This window comes from Mesoplodon densirostris, chromosome 4 (assembly GCF_025265405.1).
Source record: "Mesoplodon densirostris isolate mMesDen1 chromosome 4, mMesDen1 primary haplotype, whole genome shotgun sequence".
Classification (NCBI taxonomy): domain Eukaryota; kingdom Metazoa; phylum Chordata; class Mammalia; order Artiodactyla; family Ziphiidae; genus Mesoplodon; species Mesoplodon densirostris.
This window is the reverse complement of record NC_082664.1, coordinates 59,418,205-59,439,544: the sequence shown is the minus strand read 5'-3', so window position 1 is coordinate 59,439,544 and position 21,340 is coordinate 59,418,205. Positions and strand designations below refer to the sequence as shown.

The following is a 21,340-nucleotide window of genomic DNA, read 5'->3' as shown; positions in this document are numbered from 1 at the left end:
GAACTGTGTGGGTCCACTTATATACAGATTTTTTTTCAATAAATACTTACTACAGTACTACACAGTTCACAGTTGGTTGAATCCGAGGATGCAGAACCACAGATGTAGAGGAACTGCAGATACAGAAGGCCAAGTATAAGTTATACACAAATTTTTGACTATGCAAAGGGTCGGTGCCCTTAACCCCTGTGTTGTTTCAAGGGTCAGGTGTACTTGGAAGTTTACAGTATGTATTGTTTTATATCCAAAATTCTTCTGTTACAGGAAATGGTTTTGAGAGTTGTATTAGTTTGCTAGGGCTGCCATAACAAAGTACCACAAACAGGGTAGCTTTAACAGAAATTTACTGTCCCACAATTGTGGAAGCTAGAAGTCTGAAATCAAGGTATCTGTCATGCTTGGTTCCTTTTAAAGGCCGTGAGGGAGAATCTGTTCTATTCCTTTCTGTTTGATTCTAGCAGCCTTCGGAGTTGTTTGGATTGTAGATGATGTTCTTATTGTGCTTCACATTGTCTTCCCTCTGTGCATGTCTGTCTTTGTGTCCAAATTTTCTCTGTTTATAAGGACACAATCATATTGGGTTAGGGTCTACATGAATCACCTCACATTAACTTGATAATCTGCAAAAAACCTATCAAATAGGCTCACATTCATGAGTATTTGAGGCTAGGACTTCAAAATATTTTTTAATTGAGATATAATTGTCATATAACACTGTGTAAGTTTAAGGTGTAAAAATGTGTTGACTTGATACATTTATATATAGCAATATGATTGCCACTGTAGCATTAGCTAACACCCCTATCGTGTCATGTACTTCTCATTTCTTTTTTGCAGTGGGAATAATTAAGATCTAGTCTCTTAGCAACTTTGTTGTTTATAGTACAGTATGGTTGTCTGTAATCACTACATTGTGCATTAGAGCTCCAGAACTTATTTATCTACTAGTTGCAAGTTTGTACCCTCAAACAATATCTCCCCACTTCCTCCACCCCTCAGCCCCTGGTAACCACCGTTCTGCCCTCTATTTTTATGAGACAATTTCCCTAGGTACTTTGCATTTTCAGATAAGGAAAAAATTGAGGAAGAATTAAGGAAGGAAAGCAAAATTGAAATGAATCCTCCAGGCAATGTAGACTTTCAGGTTTGGAAGAATGAATAAGAAGCAGGAGAACAGAAAGGAAAAGTCACGCAGGGGTTTTAGCTTGAGAAAGAGGAAGGGAGGAGGGAGAAGGGGAGGGAAGAGAGAGAAAGGATAGTTCAGTCCCCTTCCTCCCATAGAGGTATTTCTGACTTTCAACCACAGAATGCCTGGCATGACACTGAAGAGATGAGAAAAGCTTGTAGGATAGCTCAGTTATAGCGCAAAGCAAAGAAATCCAGAGGTGAAATTAAAGATCAAGGAGTTCTCCTTGGCCACCAAAAAAAGCTGGAAACAGAGTTATAAAGCTCCAAAACCACTCTAGTGCTAAGATTCATGCCTTGCTGAATAGGAAACTCCCAACCATGCTCTCAAAGCATTTGAAACTGTGGTGAACTGAATCACAATAATACAATACTGTAAAATTCCTAGAAGATGACATAAGAGAAAACCCAAATGACCTCAGGTATGGTGGTGCTTTTTTACATACAACAGACTTGCAAAAGACAAATCTGATAAAGGACTGTTATCCAAAATATACAAAGAACTCTTAAAACTCAATAGTTTAAAAAATGATTAAAAATGGGTCAAAGACCTTCACAGACACCTCACCAAAAAAAACTATACAGATGGCAAATAAAATATGAAGAGATATCCCACATCATATGTCACCAGGGAAATGCAAATTAAAACAATGAAATGCTACTACATATCTATTAGAATGACCAAAATCTGCAACACTGACACCAAGTGCTGAAGAAGAAGTGATACAACAGGAACTCTCACACAGTCCTGGTGCAGCCACTCTGATGTATTTTTTAGAAAACTAAACATGTTTTACCATACAATCCAGCAATTGCATTCCTTGGTATTTACCCAAAGGAGTAAAAAATACATGTCCACACGAAAGCCTGTACATGGATGTGTATTGCAGCTTTATTCATAATTGCCCAAACTTGGGAACAACGAAGATGTCCTTCAGTAGGTGAGTAGATAGACTGTGGTATATCCAGACAATGGAATATTATTCTGTGCTAAAAAGAAATTAGCTACAAAGCCTTGAAAAGACATGGAGGAACCTTAAAAACATAATTAAATGGAAGAAGTCAATCTGAAAAAGCTACATACTGTATGATTCCAGCTCTATGACATTCTTGAAAAAACAGAACTATGGAGACAGTAAAAAGATCAGTGATTGCCAGGGAAGGGCTGGGGAGAGATGAATAGGCAGAGCACAGAGGATTTTTAGGGCAGTGAAAATACTCTCTATGATTCCAAAATGGTGAATATATGTCATTATATATTTATCCAAACCCAGAGAATGTATAATACCAAGAGTGAACCCTAATGTAAGCTATGAACTTTAGGTGATTATGATGTGCTGAAGTAGATTCATCCGCTGTAACAAATGGTAACACTTTGGTAAGGGGTGTAGATAATAGAGGAGGCTCTGCATGTGTGGGAGCAGTTGGTATATGGGAAATCTCTGTACCTTCCTCTCAATTTTGTTGTAAACCTAATACTGCTGTAAAACAATAAGGTATTTTTTTTTAAGTTTGTTAAAAGTTAGGCTGGTTTCTCCTCACCCCAATTTATGCAAGGTGAGTTCTTCTATTTACTTTTCTGTTGATGGGGGAAGAAGGGGGATCACCTCTGCATGTCCTCCCTTTCATCAAGGATTGTCATTATGTGGAATATAGTTCCATTAAATTTATTTGTATTTTCAGCATTATGATGTTGTTATTTTTAAAAATATATAATTTGTAGCTTATCCAGCATATTTAATTGTTAGGGTGTGAATGTTTTTTGTAATTGTTTATATCCACACCAGAGTATATTTATAAACATATTAAAACACAATGAAATATTTTATACCTACCCACAGATATACCATTTCTGTTGCTTTTTATGCATCTATAAAGATTCAAGTACTTCTGGTAATGAAAATTTCAGTTTGTTTCTCTCAAAATGTTTTTATTTTACTTTCATTGTTTATGAATATATAAATCCCCACCCAGTTTGGCAGGCCTTTCTTTTTCTGGAAGCTCTTTAAAGAGATTTCTCATTGTCTTCCATCTTGCTTTATTTCCAAAGAGAAGTCAGTAAGGAGTCAGACGTTATTTTTATTTTTATTTTGTTCACCATATCTTCTTGTAATGTGTCCTATTTTGGGGACTGCTCTTAAGATTATTTTTCCTCTTTCTTTGGTTATCTGCAATTTGATTGTGATGTGTTTTTGTGGGTTTTTCTTGTTTTGAGCTTGGATTTTTTTGGTTGTTTCTTAATCACAAATTTGAAAAAAAGAAGTTGCCTTTATTTCTTCAGATATATTTCTACATTACAGCTTTCTTCTAATACTCCAATTATATGTATGTTTGACTTTTTAATATTTTTCCACAAGTCACTGAGTTTTCACTTTTTTCCCCATCAGTGTTTCAGTATAGTTAGTATCTATTGTCCTGTCTCTATGTACAGAGATTACTGGCGTTCTTTCTTTTGATAACTCTCTCATTTCTGGTACTTTGCCACATAAAGTCAAGCCACCTGAGACTGCACTCCAATCTCAGTTCTCTTCAATTGAATAAGACTTTTCATGCTTTGCCTTGTTTTCCCTCCTTGTGCTGTGGTTTGGAAAGTGTCTCTAGGGCTCAATGATAGGGTTCATTTTTTCTTAATTCACTTTTTCTTTTTTTTTTTTTTTTTTTTTTGCGGTATGCGGGCCTCTCACTGTTGTGGCCTCTCCCGTTGCGGAGCACAGGCTCCGGACGCGCAGGCTCAGCGGCCATGGCTCACGGGCCCAGCCGCTCCGCGGCATATGGGATCCTCCCAGACCGGGGCACGAACCCACGTCCCCTGCATCGGCAGGCGGACTCTCAACCACTTGCGCCACCAGGGAGGCCCCTTAATTCACTTTTTCAAGGATCACAGTTCTCTGCTTCCTTTTCTCCAATGTCTGAAACAGATATTTGACATATTTTTGTACAGTTTCTTTTTTTGTTTGTTTTTTTAAATTTTGCTTATTACTGAAAGGCTAAGTACTAGTTATTCTGCCATGAACAGAAGAGTAAGACTATTTCATTTGCTGAGAATGACAGTTTTTATTCATTACAACCACAGTTAATATGACATAAAATAGGTATAAAATAAATCAAACCTATAAGAATAGGTTTTATTTAGAAAACTAGGTGCATCATTTCTAGAATAATTATGTATTTCATATTTTCATCAATTAAACATTTAAGTGATTTTCTGTAGCTGTTTTCCCTTTTGGTGTTTAAAATTATACATACTTTTTGAGAATTTTAATCACATACGCATTAGTATTTTTGTTTTTGATGATTATTTTCAAGAGCAAATACTTAAGATCAAGGTAGAAATGAAACTGTCAAGTTTTTTAAAAATAAATTTGAATAAATACAAGTGCACTAAATTTTTTCAGAAAAGGAAAATGGAATATGACATCTTGGACTCACTGTCAAGTATTTTGATGACTGCTTTCCATAAATTATCTTCAAAAATCCACATTATATCACATAAAACATTCTAATAGTTAAGGAGCTCAGAGCATTTGTGGTAAATTTTCAGCCTTTTTTATATTTGAGAACAAGATCCTGTATTTGCAGCTAGGATGTGGAGGTTGTACTATTTTCAAGATAGTTTGTAAAGATGAATCAAATTTAATTAACAATTAATTACTTTCAAGTATCTTGCCACAAGGTTAACAAATACAAATATTGTCTCTTTCTGTTTATGCTCAAGCTAGTAAATTGAAATACTTGCAAATATCTAAATATGTCTAAGCTTTTGAAGTTACAAGATGTCTTTTGGGGGTTTAGTGGAAATTTTCCTGAGCTCCCACCCTCCAGTCTGGGCTGAATGTCTCTTTTTTGTGAACCCAGGGAGTGCCCTGGACATATTTCAAAAATAGCACTTAATTGACAGAATTATAATAATCTGTTGACTTCTTTGTTTTCACCAGTTGATTTTAAATCTCATGGGGTCATGAATGGTATATATAATTTTTATCCTAGGGTCTACTACACAGACAATACAGAGTTAATATTTTATATTTGGTTAAATAAGCAAGTGAATAAATTGTTTCTGTATTCTAATTTGCATAAGAAAGATTATTTTAGTAGGAATATGAACTTTACTTAAATGATTGGATGCTAACACTATATTTTGTGTCTTCTCTTACAGGCTCTTAAAACTGATCTACAATGGAAAAATTTCTTTTTTATCTGTTTTTCATTGGCATAGCAGTGAAAGCTCAGATCTGTCCAAAGCGTTGTGTCTGTCAGATTTTGTCTCCTAATCTTGCAACCCTTTGTGCCAAGAAAGGGCTTTTGTTTGTGCCACCAAACATTGACAGAAGAACTGTGGAACTGCGTTTGGCAGACAATTTTGTTACAAACATTAAAAGGAAAGATTTTGCCAATATGACCAGCTTGGTGGACCTGACTCTATCCAGGAATACAATAAGTTTTATTACACCTCATGCTTTTGCTGACTTACGGAATCTGAGGGCATTGCATTTGAATAGCAACAGATTGACTAAAATTACAAATGATATGTTCAGTGGGCTTTCCAATCTCCATCATTTGATACTGAACAACAATCAGCTGACTTTAATTTCTTCTACAGCATTTGATGATGTCTTTGCCCTCGAGGAGCTGGATCTGTCCTATAATAATTTAGAAACAATACCATGGGATGCTGTTGAGAAGATGGTTAGCTTGCACACCCTCAGTTTGGATCACAACATGATTGATAACATTCCTAAGGGGACTTTCTCCCACTTGCACAAGATGACTCGGCTAGATGTAACATCAAATAAATTGCAGAAGCTACCACCTGACCCTCTCTTTCAGCGAGCTCAGGTCCTAGCAACCTCAGGAATCATAAGCCCATCTACTTTTGCATTAAGTTTTGGTGGAAACCCTTTGCATTGCAACTGTGAATTGCTGTGGTTGAGGCGTCTGTCCAGAGAAGATGACCTGGAGACCTGTGCTTCCCCAGCGCTTTTAACTGGCCGCTATTTTTGGTCAATTCCTGAGGAAGAGTTTTTGTGTGAGCCTCCTCTCATTACTCGTCATACACATGAGATGAGAGTCCTGGAGGGTCAGAGGGCAACCTTGAGGTGCAAAGCCAGGGGAGACCCCGAACCTGCAATTCACTGGATTTCTCCTGAAGGGAAGCTTATTTCAAATGCAACAAGATCTCTGGTGTATGATAATGGAACACTTGACATTCTTATAACAACTATTAAGGATACAGGTGCTTTCACCTGCATTGCTTCCAATCCTGCTGGGGAAGCAACACAAATGGTGGATCTTCATATAATTAAGCTCCCTCACTTACTAAACAGTACGAACCATATCCATGAGCCTGATCCTGGTTCTTCAGATATCTCAACTTCTACTAAGTCAGGTTCTAATGCAAGCACTAGTAATGGTGATACTAAAGTCAGTCAAGATAAAATTGTGGTGGCAGAAGCAACATCATCTACGGCACTGCTTAAATTTAATTTTCAAAGAAATATCCCGGGAATACGTATGTTTCAAATCCAGTACAATGGTACTTATGATGACACCCTTGTTTACAGGTAAGAAAAATTAAGCACATTTTTGTACTTGCTGTGCATCTTAGTGTAGGACTTGATAATCTACTACTGAGTTTTTTCAATCAGCAGTGCTACTCTGTGTTGTAATTAAAGTACTCCACTTTTTAAAGTATATAATGTAAGGCTTGTGAAAGGTGAATACATGTAGAGAAATATTTTGAATGCTGTTATTTTCAGAGAGTTCAAATTTATATTTAATATTATGCTTACTTACTTTTTTCCTCTCATCTAAGAGATGTGACTATCAGAGAACGATTGATTTATCTTAAAAATTCAAAAACATACCAGAACTTACACATCCACATGAGTATTCTTTCCTTCAAGGAAGTCACATTGGGAGGCTATGCTATTATCCCAATAATGCTGCCATTGCTCAAAGCATTTTTGGAATTATCTTTAGAACCTTCGTCATACTATTTTGAATATCCTCAGTGGTGGCAAATCTTCGTCTTTTGAGGGTGAATTTGAATTTTGGAAACAAGCAAAAGCCATTTGGAGCCAAGTCTTGTGAATAAGGTGGGTGATCAAGATGGGTATTGCCATTTTTGGTCAAAAATAGGATGTAACTATAAAATAATGAGACTGATTTTTTGAGTGATTGAGTTATGTGTGTGTGTGTTGCCTCATATACGCTGGTTCTTAAGACAGTTCCAAAGAGAAAGTTTATAAGTATTTTGAGCAGTGAAAGTATCAGTGGAGTTAAATATGTAATCTCTGGGTAAGGATATTGGTGGAGAATTTGCATCTGACTAAAGAATTTCTGGTATGTTTTTCTAAAGTTCAGCCTCATTGATTTATAGTCACATCTTGTCCAATTTTCAGTTGGAAATATAAATTTTTACTTCTCCATATAATTTCACTCATGATAGACTATTGCTACTCCTAGCAAATGATGTAAAATCATGGCTTTGAAATATACCTGTGTATACATGTGTATATATATATATATATATATATATATACACACACATATATATAATATATATATGAATATATATATATATATATTCATATATATATTTTGCCTTTCAGCTTTTCTGAAATAAGATCAAATCAGTTTTTATATACCCAGATGGATTCTTGAAGATAATCCGATTTTTACTCATGTACGGAAATGAGAGAAATTTTTTTTTAAAAAATAAGCATGGGCTGGTAGGAAAAAAAAAACTGACCTACCTAAACATGTGACCGATGCTGGGCAAGGTTCTGCTTGGCTGAGTTTTAATTTTCTCATCTTTAAAAGGAAGATATTAGAGTAAATGGTTTCTAATATCCCTCTCATCACTAAATGTATGGGGATGTAGACTGCGATGCGTGTATATTAGCATATCGTAGTTTGCTGTTGTCATACTCAGCTTTTCACTTAGGCTATGGATTATTTAACCCGTTGTCAAAGATGAGCATCCACCCCTACCCCTTACTTTCCTGTAGCTACTAGACATTCTATATGCTTTAAACATTAGCTCTGTGAAATAGGTCAGTTTCTATTTTCCAAATTCCAAGATTTTAATCCTTCCATGACAAGTAAATTCTCTATGACCCTGAGGAAATTGCTTGAATTCCTGACCTTAATGTTTGTCACGTGTAAAATGGTGATAATGACTACCTCATAAGTCATTGTGAAAATGAAATTATAATGCATATAAAGTGCTTAGTCATGCCTGGCATTTCTTATGCACTAACTAAATGGTAGTGATCTCAACCACAATACATACTCTAGCCTAAAAGTTTCTTGGTACACTTAGAACACATTATTTAGGTTGTATAATAGATTAGCATTGCCAAGTCTTGAAATTTCTACAACTCTTTCAGAGAAAAAAGAGAGTTTCAAGCCTTTATTCCAAATTAAATCTTAGTCATATATGGTTGCTACTGAGTAGAAAAAGGTAGTGGAGAATAGGAGCCACAGAAGACTTTAGTGATACAATGGATTCAGAGATATCTTAAACTCTTATCAAACTTTACAAACTATGTTGTGAAAGTAATTTCATCAGCCCACAATGGGGAGGATAGGGATTTATGCTCTGGTCAACAGCTTTGCCCTGTTCATGATTCTAGAATAATATTATGCATCAACCTCATTTATAGATAAAAACATACTGAGAACCAAGTGTTGAAGACATAAGAGAGGGTTGAGATCTGTAAATAAAGTACTTTAATCTTAGTAATTATCTTAGTTATTAAAGATAGAGCTAATGGGTACCATTCCATAGTAGCTTGTAACTGATTTGAAAAATAAATACTCTGAATTGCATTTCCGTTCTGGTTTCTAATGTGATTGTCAGTGTTTTCCCTTCCCTCAAATTGGCTTTTAGTCACAGAGGTGTTGTAAGTGCTAAATGGATTTGTTTAGTAGTCAGATAATGTCACAGTCACACCTTTCAAAAGTAATTTGTCATAAATGATTTTTTAGCAGTGGATTTTATTAGGAATTCTGCTTTGCCAAGCAATGTAATTAGTAAGCTTGTCAAGACATAGTGCAGGCACCATTAATATAATGCAGAATCCAATAATGACTTTTAGCCATTTTTAACTGGGTAAATATAAGATTAGATCATTTTCTCATATTTCATATGTTTTAAATGTGCTTATCTTAATGAGTACTGAAATGAAACAGAACTAAAGTCATAATGACTGTGTGTGTATTTGTTTTGTTTTGTTTTTAATATTAACACAAATTCCATTGTCCCTCAGAATGATACCTCCTACGAGCAAAACTTTTCTTGTCAATAACCTGGCTGCTGGAACTATGTATGACTTGTGTGTCTTGGCAATATATGATGATGGCATTACTTCCCTCACTGCCACAAGAGTCGTAGGTTGCATCCAGTTTACTACGGAAGAGGATTATGTGCGGTGTCATTTCATGCAGTCCCAGTTTTTGGGAGGCACCATGATTATTATTATTGGTGGAATCATTGTAGCTTCTGTGCTGGTTTTTATCATCATTCTAATGATCCGGTATAAGGTTTGTAACAATAATGGGCAACACAAGGTCACCAAGGTCAGCAACGTCTGCTCTCAAACTAATGGGGCTCAAATACAAGGCTGCAGTGTGACGCTGCCCCAGTCCATGTCCAAACAAGCTGTGGGACACGAAGAGAATGCCCAGTGTTTTAAAGTTGCCAATGACAATGTGATACAATGTTCAGAAACTTGTTCAAGTCAGGACTCCTCTACCACTACCTCTGCTTTGCCTCCTACCTGGACTTCAAGTACTTCTGTGTCCCAAAAGCAGAAAAGAAAGACTGGCACGAAGCCAAGTACCGAACCACAGAGTGAAGCTGTCACAAATGTTGAGTCCCAAAACACTAACAGGAACAACTCAACTGCCTTGCAGTTAGCTAGTCGACCTCCTGATTCTGGCACAGAGGGACCCACATCTAAAAGAGCACATTCAAAGCCAAGTAAGTTTCTCACTTTGCCTGCTGAGAGATCCAGAGCAAGGCACAGGTACTCCCTGAATGGAGAATTAAAGGAATGCTATTATTATATTAACTCACCGAACACACGCGGACTGTTTTCTAAAAGAAGCATGTCTATGAATGCGATGTTAATTCAGTCCAACAGTTCTGATGGGCATAGTGGAAAAGCAACTCTTTCAAATTCTGAGTGGATATTGGAAAGCACTGTGTAACCTATTATTTCTTTTTAATGAAAAAATTATTTTGAGAACTCACATAGGAAATTGGAATTTGAAATCCCAGTCTTATCTCTCTGATTCATGGCTAACAGAGCCATGGCGTATAAACCCTCTAGGGTATAGTTACTTCGTATATACATGGATATATATGAAGTAACTTCATATATATCCATGTATATATGAAGGTCATATATATAAAATTGTTTAGGGAAAAAGCATGACAGCAGTGCCTTCCCCATTCTAGGACCAGCTACCAGGTTCTGCAATAGCAGACCACAAAATGAAAGTTGTCATATGAAAAAAAAAAAAGTCTGGCATAAATAATGATATTTCCTCCAGTCTTACAAAGTACCACCTATGGATGATTGGTATTTTTCAATGAGTAGATTGTATATTTTCTTTCAATGACAGTGGTGTTTGTTTTTAGGCAAATATTTTAGAGAACAGCTCTGTGTTGTCATGTTGTTTAAAATAAAATAGTCAAGTATACCCAGACAGTGTTAAAATAAGTACCCTTCTAATCAACATTCTTGGTTCAGGTGCCTTAATGGGTCTAAGATATTTCTCATCTATGACACAGCTTTTTCAGTGGGAAGCAGAAGAAAATGCAATTGATTTTTCATTTGGCAAAAAAAGCCAATTCAGTTTTAAGTCACAGGCCAGTTTTAAGTCATATGCATCTGCCTGGGCTTATGAAGGTGTTTTCATTCATTCAGTAAAGATTTGGTGAATGAATGAGCTTTATATTTTTCTTAATGCAAGTTAAATAGGGAAACAAAAATACAAAACTGCCTTTATCAAAGGAATATTTATTTTTATCACCAAGTTAAATAAAAATCTTCTAATAGAGTTCTTATTACATTTATAAGCAATATAAAGTCATTGCTCATTAACCAGATAGTAGTTTCGTTTTTGCCTTCTGCTCTGTAATTCTGAATTTGAATGTTTCTCTCTGAGTAAATGTATTTATTATTTGAACCAAAACTTGTGATGAAATTTAATTAGAAATTATACAGCTTAGTGGGAATATGTCATTTAAAAAAGGATTTTTAATTTAGTCAGACAGTAATATTGCTCCTTGATAATATGACATTCTTGGACAGTCACTGAAATCAAGGTTTATAGAGAAATGTTCTATCTACTCGCTGAAATTTTTTACAATATTATATGGTAACTTAATGGTGTTTAATTAAAGATCAGTAAACAGGACTTTGGGGTTTTTTTGTTATTGTTTTGTTTTGTTTTTTTTTTTTTGAGAATAAGGTTCATGTGGGAACGTTGCACAAAAAGTTTTAGCCATAATATAATAAGATATGGACTTTATGTAAATTGCTCCCTGGGAGTAAGTTAAACACACAGTAAAAGTTTAGTAACTCTTTCAGATTACTTGAAATACCATTTAAAACACAGGTGAGGAGTGTCCGTCATTGGTTTAATTTCCTCTTGTTGGAAGCATTTATAAAATTTTCAGTTAATTTCAACTTGACCAAGGCACATATTATACATGATTTATCGTGATGACATTCAAAAGTGGATTAGATTAAAGCAGTTAGAGATTACTTTCTAAGCAACTCATGAAAAAATTTGTCTAATGGGCTTTCATTACCTTAGGTGTTTCCTAAATGTCTTCTCTGCCCTGCTTCTTTTTCTGAAGTTTGTCTTTCACATTTCTAAAATATAATCAGCCTTCCTGGGTCAGGTATATAGTTCTTGTGAAGAATAAATGAGAACACATGTGTGGTATTATTTTGTAAAATCAAAGCATTGCTCAAAGTGAAGAGTATTTTCAACACTATTTCTGTAATAATGCTCTAATCCCAACTAAACATTTTTCATTAACACCAGTTACTTAATTCTTCATGAAGTGCTGATTGACAAAAGCATATTATTTTTCACCTTCCTAGTTTTTACCTGCATAGTATTAAAATATCCTGAATATATAAAATATTTCAAGACTTAAAGAAATGAATCCCCAAACAGGGAATCTCTGGCACACTGAACATTGTGGTCAAGGGGGCGCTGAAATCACACAGAACAGGCAGCAGCTTAGTGTGTCTACTCCAAGCTACTGATTAACTTATGTTCTATTTTCCAGTTGCCTGGATTTTTTAAAATCAATTTCCTGCTTATGTTTCTAATGAAGCTTTAATTAAATATCTTTTATTTCTCATAAACATTTAGAACTCTTATAATATCTAATCATGTGAAATTTTATTCTGTTTGACTAAAGCCATTGAAACCATTTAAATTGTTATTGCTTTTACAAGACTCTTTTTAGGGTGAATTAAGCAAATGCTTGAACGCTTGTTCTACAGGTGTTAAGAAGGCCTGTGTTCCTATCTTTCAAAAAGTTTATATTTGAACAAAATATGTGAACAAAAATTGGCCTATCAAGAGGGTCAGATGTTATTTGGTGTTGTTGATAAGTATGTGAAAAATGTTTTGCTCAGAGCAGTTTCAGTGTGAAGTGGCTGAAAGATAAATCTTTGGGAAGGTTGGGGGTGATTAAAGGTGCCTGGTATAATATCCAAAATGCAGTAGTTACTCAGATGAATGAATGAGCAAATGGATAGATGAATAAATAAGTGAATGGAGCCAGGGAAGAAAGCTCAATATTAAGAATTTTGATTACTTAGCACAATGGAGATTTGTGATCCAGATATTTTATTACTATAAGCAAGAAATTCTGTCCCTCTTGTTGTTTTTCTTTCTGTCATTTCCTACATTCCTTATTTAACCAACTACGTACATGTGATCCAAAGCATATGATTTTGCTGTTTGTTGTTGCTGACTGTGTATAGGTTGTATATATTGTTTTTGCTTCCTTGTTCTTAATTATTCTTCTTTAATTTTTAGCCATTTTACACTATGGTTTCAGTTTGTTCACTAACAAACTGACAAATAATATATTTAAAGATATTTACTCCAAACTTTTTTAAAAAATGATATGTATTTCTGTGTTACTTTTTGTTTTGGATAATTGTCCCCCAATTTGAAAATGTCAAACTATTATTAAAGTAGGTCTTTTTAAAGAAAAGTATATATAATAGATAAGTTCCATAAAGGAATAGTGAAGCATCCGAAGTAGGCTCAAAATCCTAAGAAGAAATGAAGTTTGGTTTGATGAATATTATTTATTTTTAGTTTACAAATAGATTAGCACAGAGGTACATTAAATACAGTAATTTAAATTAGATACAATAACACCTTTGCTGAGAACAACACATTTTCTACATTTTTTTCTAACCATTAAATGTATTAGTTAAGTTGAGGTCACAGTAAGCTTTTTTATGCTTTTAGACAGTTGATTTTAGCTACTTTTCAGATATAGTTCACTAAAAAAGTTTTAGAATATAAGTTTTTGAGCTACTGTAAGCCACCTGTAGACATAACAAGCTTACTACCTGAATGATACCTACTTTCTCCACAAGAATTTAAAGAATTGTAAAAAATTATGTCTTCCATTGTCCACAGGAATCTTCTTTTTTTCATGAAGTATTTTCTGCTTTGCCTTAAAGCACTCAAAAAGTACTTCCAAACTAAAATTTAACTATTTTATTTGCTTATATTACTGTAAGGAAATTAATATTTATTTATGAAACTAAAAAATTATCACAAAGTTCACACCAATAGCCTTTTACTTCCTAAATTTTAGTATCTCCCCCTCTGTTTATTCGTAATAATAAAGTTAAAAACAATCATTAAAATGCCAGTAGTTTAAAAATTTCAAAAACATAAAGCATCTTCTTGTACAAGAATTGTGAAGGTAAATGGAGTGTTTCTTCCAAAGAAGACTGCAGATACGAGCCCATTTTCTTCTCGATGTGGCAGAATTCCAATTCCATTTTATAATGATAAGCAAGCAGTGTTCATTTTTTTTAGACAGAATGAAGACTATGTACCCTATTCCCCTTGCTCAGCCTTCCCTTGAGTCTCAGGAAGAGTCCAGTCTTTCCACTTCAACAACGTATGTAGATGCTTCTGTGTGTGAGTGTGTGTAATGTGTTTTGGGGAAAGGACTTCAGCCCAGAGGTGGATTGGATGGGAAAAGGATTTTTCTTATCTTCCTCCATTGGTAATAAAACACTAATAATAATAATAATAATAATAATAATAATAATGACAATTTACCTTATAATGTTTGTGAGTTCAGTGTTAGTTGAGGTAAATTTATGGATAAAAAATATCTCACTTTTAAAATTTCATAGAGGAAAGAGAAAATAACCAAAATTAACGAATGGAATTTTAAATATAATTGTTTCAGAGCTCTGTCTTTCAGCTTACTCAGTCCTTTCCCTCCCATGCTAGACAAATACATGCTGGGATTACAAATACAATTAGTTTTGTCAGGTTTGGGGTAGGTTGTTTGTTTGTTCGTTTTTTGCAACAGAAACCATCCTTCTTTTAGCAGTACAGGATAAAGAATGGTAAACGTATTACTGGGATGGAGTCATCCTAATCGTGGTGTTATCTGGAGGGGGACATAGAAAGTAACAGTTTGTAACTGGAAGTATATTAAAGTATGAAATTACCTCTTTAAGGTAATATTAATGCATCTGCAATTTCACCAAATATCATAAATATTCAATATAACAATAATCAGTGTACCACTGTCTTCTGATTTTTTCAGCTATTTCAAAGTCAAAATTTAGTATCTAAAGTTACCATCAACGTGAAGGGACTTATGGAATATACTATGTGGCCTCTACCATAATGTAATTTCCTAATTATTTTTTTTCTGTATAATGCGAACATGTCTTGTTATTGCTTTCATGTAAAACCTAATCTCCAGAGGTCATTGTAAATTAATATGAATATTTATGCTGGAGGTTTTATCAAAAAGTATTTTGTACTGTTCTCATCACACACACCTGTGAACACTTAGAATGACATTTTCCTGAGACATCTAATTTTTTCTTATAATTGTGTCCCTTCTTAATGACTAGAGTATTTGCTTTAAAATAGGACATTTGGGAGGAAATAGAATGTGTACAGGGCTATTTAATGATATTAAACATTTATAGCCAATTAGAATATACATATGAACATTTGAAGGCAGAATGTTTGCATTTAGAACATTACTATTTTATATAAGGATAAACTGGTATTCAGCAAAACATGCTATTATTATCTTGGGGGTTATTGAATAATGGTTTATATTATAAATTATTATTTTATACTTTGCGTGGTGAATATGGTAAAACTACATTTCCTGCTTTGGATTGTTTTTCCTTGATGTATCTTTCCGTATTAATCATATGCAACTCTGTGGTCGAAATGTTAACTTTGAGTAAGGAAAATGAATAGAAGCCGATTCTCTTATTGAACTCTTGCAGGAAAAGTGCACTCCATATTGATAACTACTCATTTTAGTAACTAGAACAATATTTTTTAAAATTCTGCAGTATTATGTATCAGGAAATAGCCATAGAGAACTATGAAGTATTATAAAGTCAATTGCAATTAACCCAAGAACTGGTAAGTTATTATAAAAAAATTTGCAGATAACTCTTTGTTAAGGTTAATCTTATCAAGGTTTCAGTGAGAAGTATTTTAAGGTCTGTTTCATAAAAAATGAATTGTTCATGACACTGAAAATTTTATTCCCAGATGCTTTGCCGACTAATGTTGACCAGACTGTCCAGGAAACACAGGTGAGATTCTTGTTACCTGTCACATGCTTCAGCACTTAAGTGGGTATATTCTTTTATAAATGAATTTTTAATTTTTGTTTTGCTAGTTTATGTAACTTGTTGAAATTTTCCATTAAAACTTACTCAATGCTCAGTGGTAAACAGTGAAGTTCAGTTTGGTTAAGTGAATTTCCACTTCCTAAATTTAGACATATTTCTGGTTAACCAAATATTTCTGATTCACATTGTAAGAATAAAGGGAATACTAGTGTGACTTTGGAGTCACATTTGTAGTCACACATGATATCATGTGTATTTTTACAAATATTTCCCAACATGAAGACAGTAGCTTGATAAGAATATATTCACTCCTATCCTTGAGCTCCACATCCTAATAGAAGCTGAGATAATAAATTAGGCCTCACTGAAAGTGGATGAACAGAAGTGTTTCATGTATATGAAATGAATGAAGCCACTATAAAATGGAGCAAAAGACAACACATGAAATGTTCATGGTATTCCTTTTGTCAGCAACCAATTACTCTTCTTGGTTTCCTTTCTTTTTTTTTTTTTTAAGTTTCAAATGAGTATTTGATTCCTGCATTTTAATTGGATCAGAAAGTGTGTTTCCAGAGCAGAATGACACTTTAGCAATCTGTTCAAACATCTGGATGCATCAGCCATTTGCTTAAGATTTGGCACAGAAAAAATATTCTACTTTTAAAGGTTCTTAGAAAAAGCCATTGATTTATTTGTTGATAGTAAAAATAAGGGTCTTTTTTTTAATTTAACCATTTCTTATTTACAAGATAACAATAACTTGGACCATCGTTCTGGGTTTCCCCTAAAGAATTCCATTCCCAAATCAAACAAAATGTTTTTCATCATTTCTTTACTGAATTTAGGGTCCCATTCCTATGCTGCAAAAAAAAAAAAAAAAACAGCTGGCTCACTGGAAACAATCAATAGCACAGAGTCGGGCACGTACTTGATGTTCATAGAATTGAACTGACCTGCATGAAGGTGCCTTTGTTCTCTACCACCTTCCCTTTCTTTCTCTCCCTCTCTCCCTTTCTTTCTTCTTCCTTTCTTCCCTCCCTCTCTCCCTCTGTCTTTGACTTGGAAACATTAATTTATCATATAACTTTGGACACCTGGATGTTCTGAAAGAGAATATTCTTAGAAAGGAATTAAAAAGTCAAGCTTCCCCTATCAGAAGCATGATCCAGAGTGGTTCTAAATGTTCTATCAAGATTTGGAAGCAGGAGAATCAATCAATTACCAATTAAAGCAACTCTCCAAGTATTCATATTTTCTGGGGCATGTTACATATTACTGTGTTTATTTCCTTAGTTTAGAGAAAAGTAATCTCCTTGGGAGTCTGTGTGCTACTTGAGATAGCAAAAGGTTTGCCAATGTGATAAGTACATAAGATTTCTAATAACGATTTTCTTTGTCCCAAAGTAATTAGTATTAGAGAACTTTGGAAAATATAGCTTAAAATAAAAAAAAAATAAATGTAAATATGTCATAACCCACCACCCAGATACGAATACTAATAATTTGGTGCATGATCTTTCAGTGATTTGTCATTTCTGTATGTAGTAAATTCATGTGTACATATGTATGTTTGTATTAGATTTCATAGTGAATGTGCATATGTAGAATATGTCACCTATTTTTAAAATTTTATGCTGAGTCTTTATTGAGTTCCTTTTTTGAATCATTATGTCATAATGTCATAACAACTTTCCCTCCATGTTTTGGCTATTTTTTTTTTCTTTCTACGAGCATTAGCTAGAAAAATAAATCCACAGGCAAAGAAGAATGTTAACAGAATTTAGTGGTAATACATCATTTACTCATTAGCCAATTTCTTGCTACATTTCTGTTATCAGATTTAAGTCACCATATGACTTCAGTGCAACTATTCTTGTTATTTGATAAATGATTTCTGCAATAGCAGGCTTATCATTTCTACAACTGTCAGCACAACCAAACAGTAATGTCCCTTTGAAGAGACTGTGACCTGTGTGCTAGTCTTCTGATGGCTTTTCACACTGTCAGCAGTACTTTACCTTGTGAATGAAGTGAGGTAGAGAGCTGGCAGAGGTTCCTTGTGCTCACAGCTTCTTATTTTTTTGGTGGGGAGGTGGTAGTGGGATAAGGAGGATTATACAATCTTAGTTTAAGTTTATATTCCCTGTAGGATGGTAACATACATGTCTTTTTCCACCCAGTGGCAAAATATATTTTCCAAACACTTGGACACTGCCCATTGCCTTATATGGAGATCAAAATGTTCCTTATGTATATAGACAATAAAATAAGCAAAAAAACTTAAAATGCATTTTTAATATATTAAAAAAAATGTTTCCTAGGTGACAGTAGTAGTTCTTTTAGACAAACTATTAATATATAAGTGAATAAAAAGTTAGTGTTGATTAGAAATAAACAGCAATATTAAAACAACTATGGGAAAACACAGTTTGGAAATCGTATGAACTAAGAGCTGAGCAGCAAAACAAATGTGTATATATGATTCAGATATGTTTCCAATGTTTTCTGTACAAACAAGAATGATCAATATAAAATATTTGGTTCTGTAGGGTTTCTTCCACCTATGATATTACCTTCAAGTAAATTAAGAGTAATAGAATAGACATTGTAGAAAATATTTAACTATTTTTATAATAATTAAAGCATACTTTTTGACATATTTATTTGAACATTACCGAAAATCAGAAAAAAATATATAGAACGCTAGTGTCAGCAATGACCTTTAGAAATCATTTCCTTCTTTTTAGATATCCTAACTATATAAGATAAAAAAATCTCTCATAGGTCTTAATTACATTCAGAGTAAGAGCAATAACAGTTTACCAAATCCATTCAATGTCGGGGTATTTTTTTGTTCCTCTAATGTTGACGTAGCTTTAATTTCTCCTTTAATTTGTAGTACCGTTGATAAGATTGTGCAGTGTTTTGCATGGTACCCTTTCACTGTCAAATGAGGACCATTGACAAAACATGCTGAACCTACCCCAAATTCATTATTTTTAGTTCTTATAACATTTTAGCATAGTTATTATAGTCTATCTTGTTTTTTTCTTTGTGATGCTCTTGTAATTTTGTGTTCCATATTTAGATCTTTATGGAATCATTATGCTTGTTTTTTGATAAGTAAAAAGTGTTATTTTGAATCTTACATATAAAATTTTTATTCAACTTCATATTACATCATCGTTTCAATAATGGCAGATTCAGGGCAGACAAATTCACACCACTGTTCCCAAAACCGATTGCTATTTCCTAATCTTCAAAATAACCACTTTTTTATAAACCATAATCCCACAGTTTGTTAATGTTATTATATAATGTGAAATTGAACCAAAAACTCTTTAAACTATGCCAGCTTATAGAATCATTAACTTGATATTAAAAGAAAGTTTGTTATTCTGGAAGGATTTTTTATTTCCAAAGTCAAACTAATTATAATGTCCACTATATTTTTCTTCTAGGTATATTTAGTCTTTTCTATATTACTACTTCCTGAAATGAAATTTGGTGTAGTACAATCACTTTTTTAATCAAAGGGAACATATTACTGGATACACAAAAATAAATAAAAATCTTGTTTATCACCAATTTCACCAAAATAAGCTGTGCTGTGAATCCAATAGCGAGGAATTTAGCTATTTCCAATCATAGTTTAAAGTGATTTTTGTAATGTTTTCCTTAGAATGAATATTCCAGGTAAAGTATGCTAGTGATGTCTATATTTCAGTAGTTTCCAAGTAATTATTTTTTAAAAATCAGATACACATCTATTATCTATTAACAATCTTCAAACATCCAGTAATTCTTTGTTCAGTCATTCTCAAAAATTATCGTTTGTCTCAAAAATAACTTCACTTATTCTGATTAACTATTTTGAAATATTTTCTTAAGTAAAATATCTCTGTAGCATTTTGCCTACCTTTACCACACAAAGTTATCCAAATTTGTCCTATATCAACACTTTGATATAGAATATTTGAAGTTAAGAAGCTATTTTCATCATTCGTTTGTTCCATGCATTTTATAACTCTCAACTTGTAAACATGTAGTTGTTCTTGAATGGAAAGGAGAAAAATTACTTCTATTTCATATTAGGAAATTGTATATTTCTCAAAAATTATTTTCCATCTTATTGAAGTATAGAATTTATACACATATTTGAAAGTCATGAGTACTGAGAACCCATGTTAGAGAAAAAACATTTTCACAGTTTGTTATTTAAATATTTTAAAATTGCTTTTTATACGATTTTCTTTCAAAATCATGTTAACTATGAAATGACTTTGCTTGTGAGTTATTGTCAGTTTTCACATTTATTTGTTCTGTGGGTGAAGAACTAATTAATGTAGATGAATTTATTGTCTTCACTATCAGTAAATATATAATTAAACTTTATAAAACCTTAATATGATACAAAGCTTCCAAAAGAATTTATTAAAAAAGTAGAGATCACATAGGTTTTAGATATGATGAACAAATTTGATCTAAAATGTTCATATTTAAAAAGCCAATGTGAATATTTGTTAAAGACTGAATAGCATGCATTAATGAATAAAGTAACTTTTTTTCTCTTAATTTGAGAATATAAATGTGCAAGGAAAAATGCCATTCCTCAATTTGGCTCTGACTTGCATAACTATTTAGTCTTAAAACATTTAGATTCCTTTCTAAAATAAGATTTTTTAAATATATTCAATAATTTGAAATTACCAGGGAACATTTTAAGTGCTGACGTGCATGTCTAAATAGTATCCAGAAATATATCTAGTATTTTGTAGCAATAAGCTCCTGCCTGGATGCTTACAGCTCAGTAATTTCTAGATTGCTAGCCCAGTGATCTTATTAGCTGTGTTGTTTTCTTTCTTCTTTTTTTTCTTTTTCTTTTTCTTTCATTTCAGAGGCCGGAGTTAATCTGAAGAGCACCACTTCTCTCTCTCCTGAAAAAACTTGCCACTGATATTTTTACCAGACAAAATTTAAAAATGTTTCAATTCACAAAGGCTAATTGTTGAACTGGTGTCCTAGAAGAAATTGTCCACAGGAGCTGAAGCAGAAGTCTCTGATGCCGCGGAACTGGCTCTATCAGACCATGGTTAATCCCCTTTTAAAACCAATTTTTTTTTTCTTCTGACCTACAAGTATTTTTTTTTTAAAGAAGGAAAGAAAAAAGCCTACATTGGCATCTAGTTCTGTATCAATCCATGTTACATTGCCATCCATGATTTAAGACTGTAGAATCT

General features: G+C 33.4%; 1 protein-coding gene across 1 annotated transcript; it reads left to right on the top strand.

Moving 5' to 3' along the window:
- Positions 1-5,361: 5,361 nt before the first annotated feature.
- On the top strand, positions 5,362-21,039 carry LRFN5 (leucine rich repeat and fibronectin type III domain containing 5). Its single transcript, XM_060098144.1, has 4 exons — positions 5,362-6,746; positions 9,459-10,171; positions 16,018-16,061; positions 20,999-21,039. Exons 1-4 carry the CDS (start codon positions 5,362-5,364, stop codon positions 21,014-21,016), a joined length of 2,160 nt encoding a protein of 719 aa, XP_059954127.1. The 3' UTR covers positions 21,017-21,039.
- The last annotated feature ends 301 nt before the right edge of the window (positions 21,040-21,340 follow it).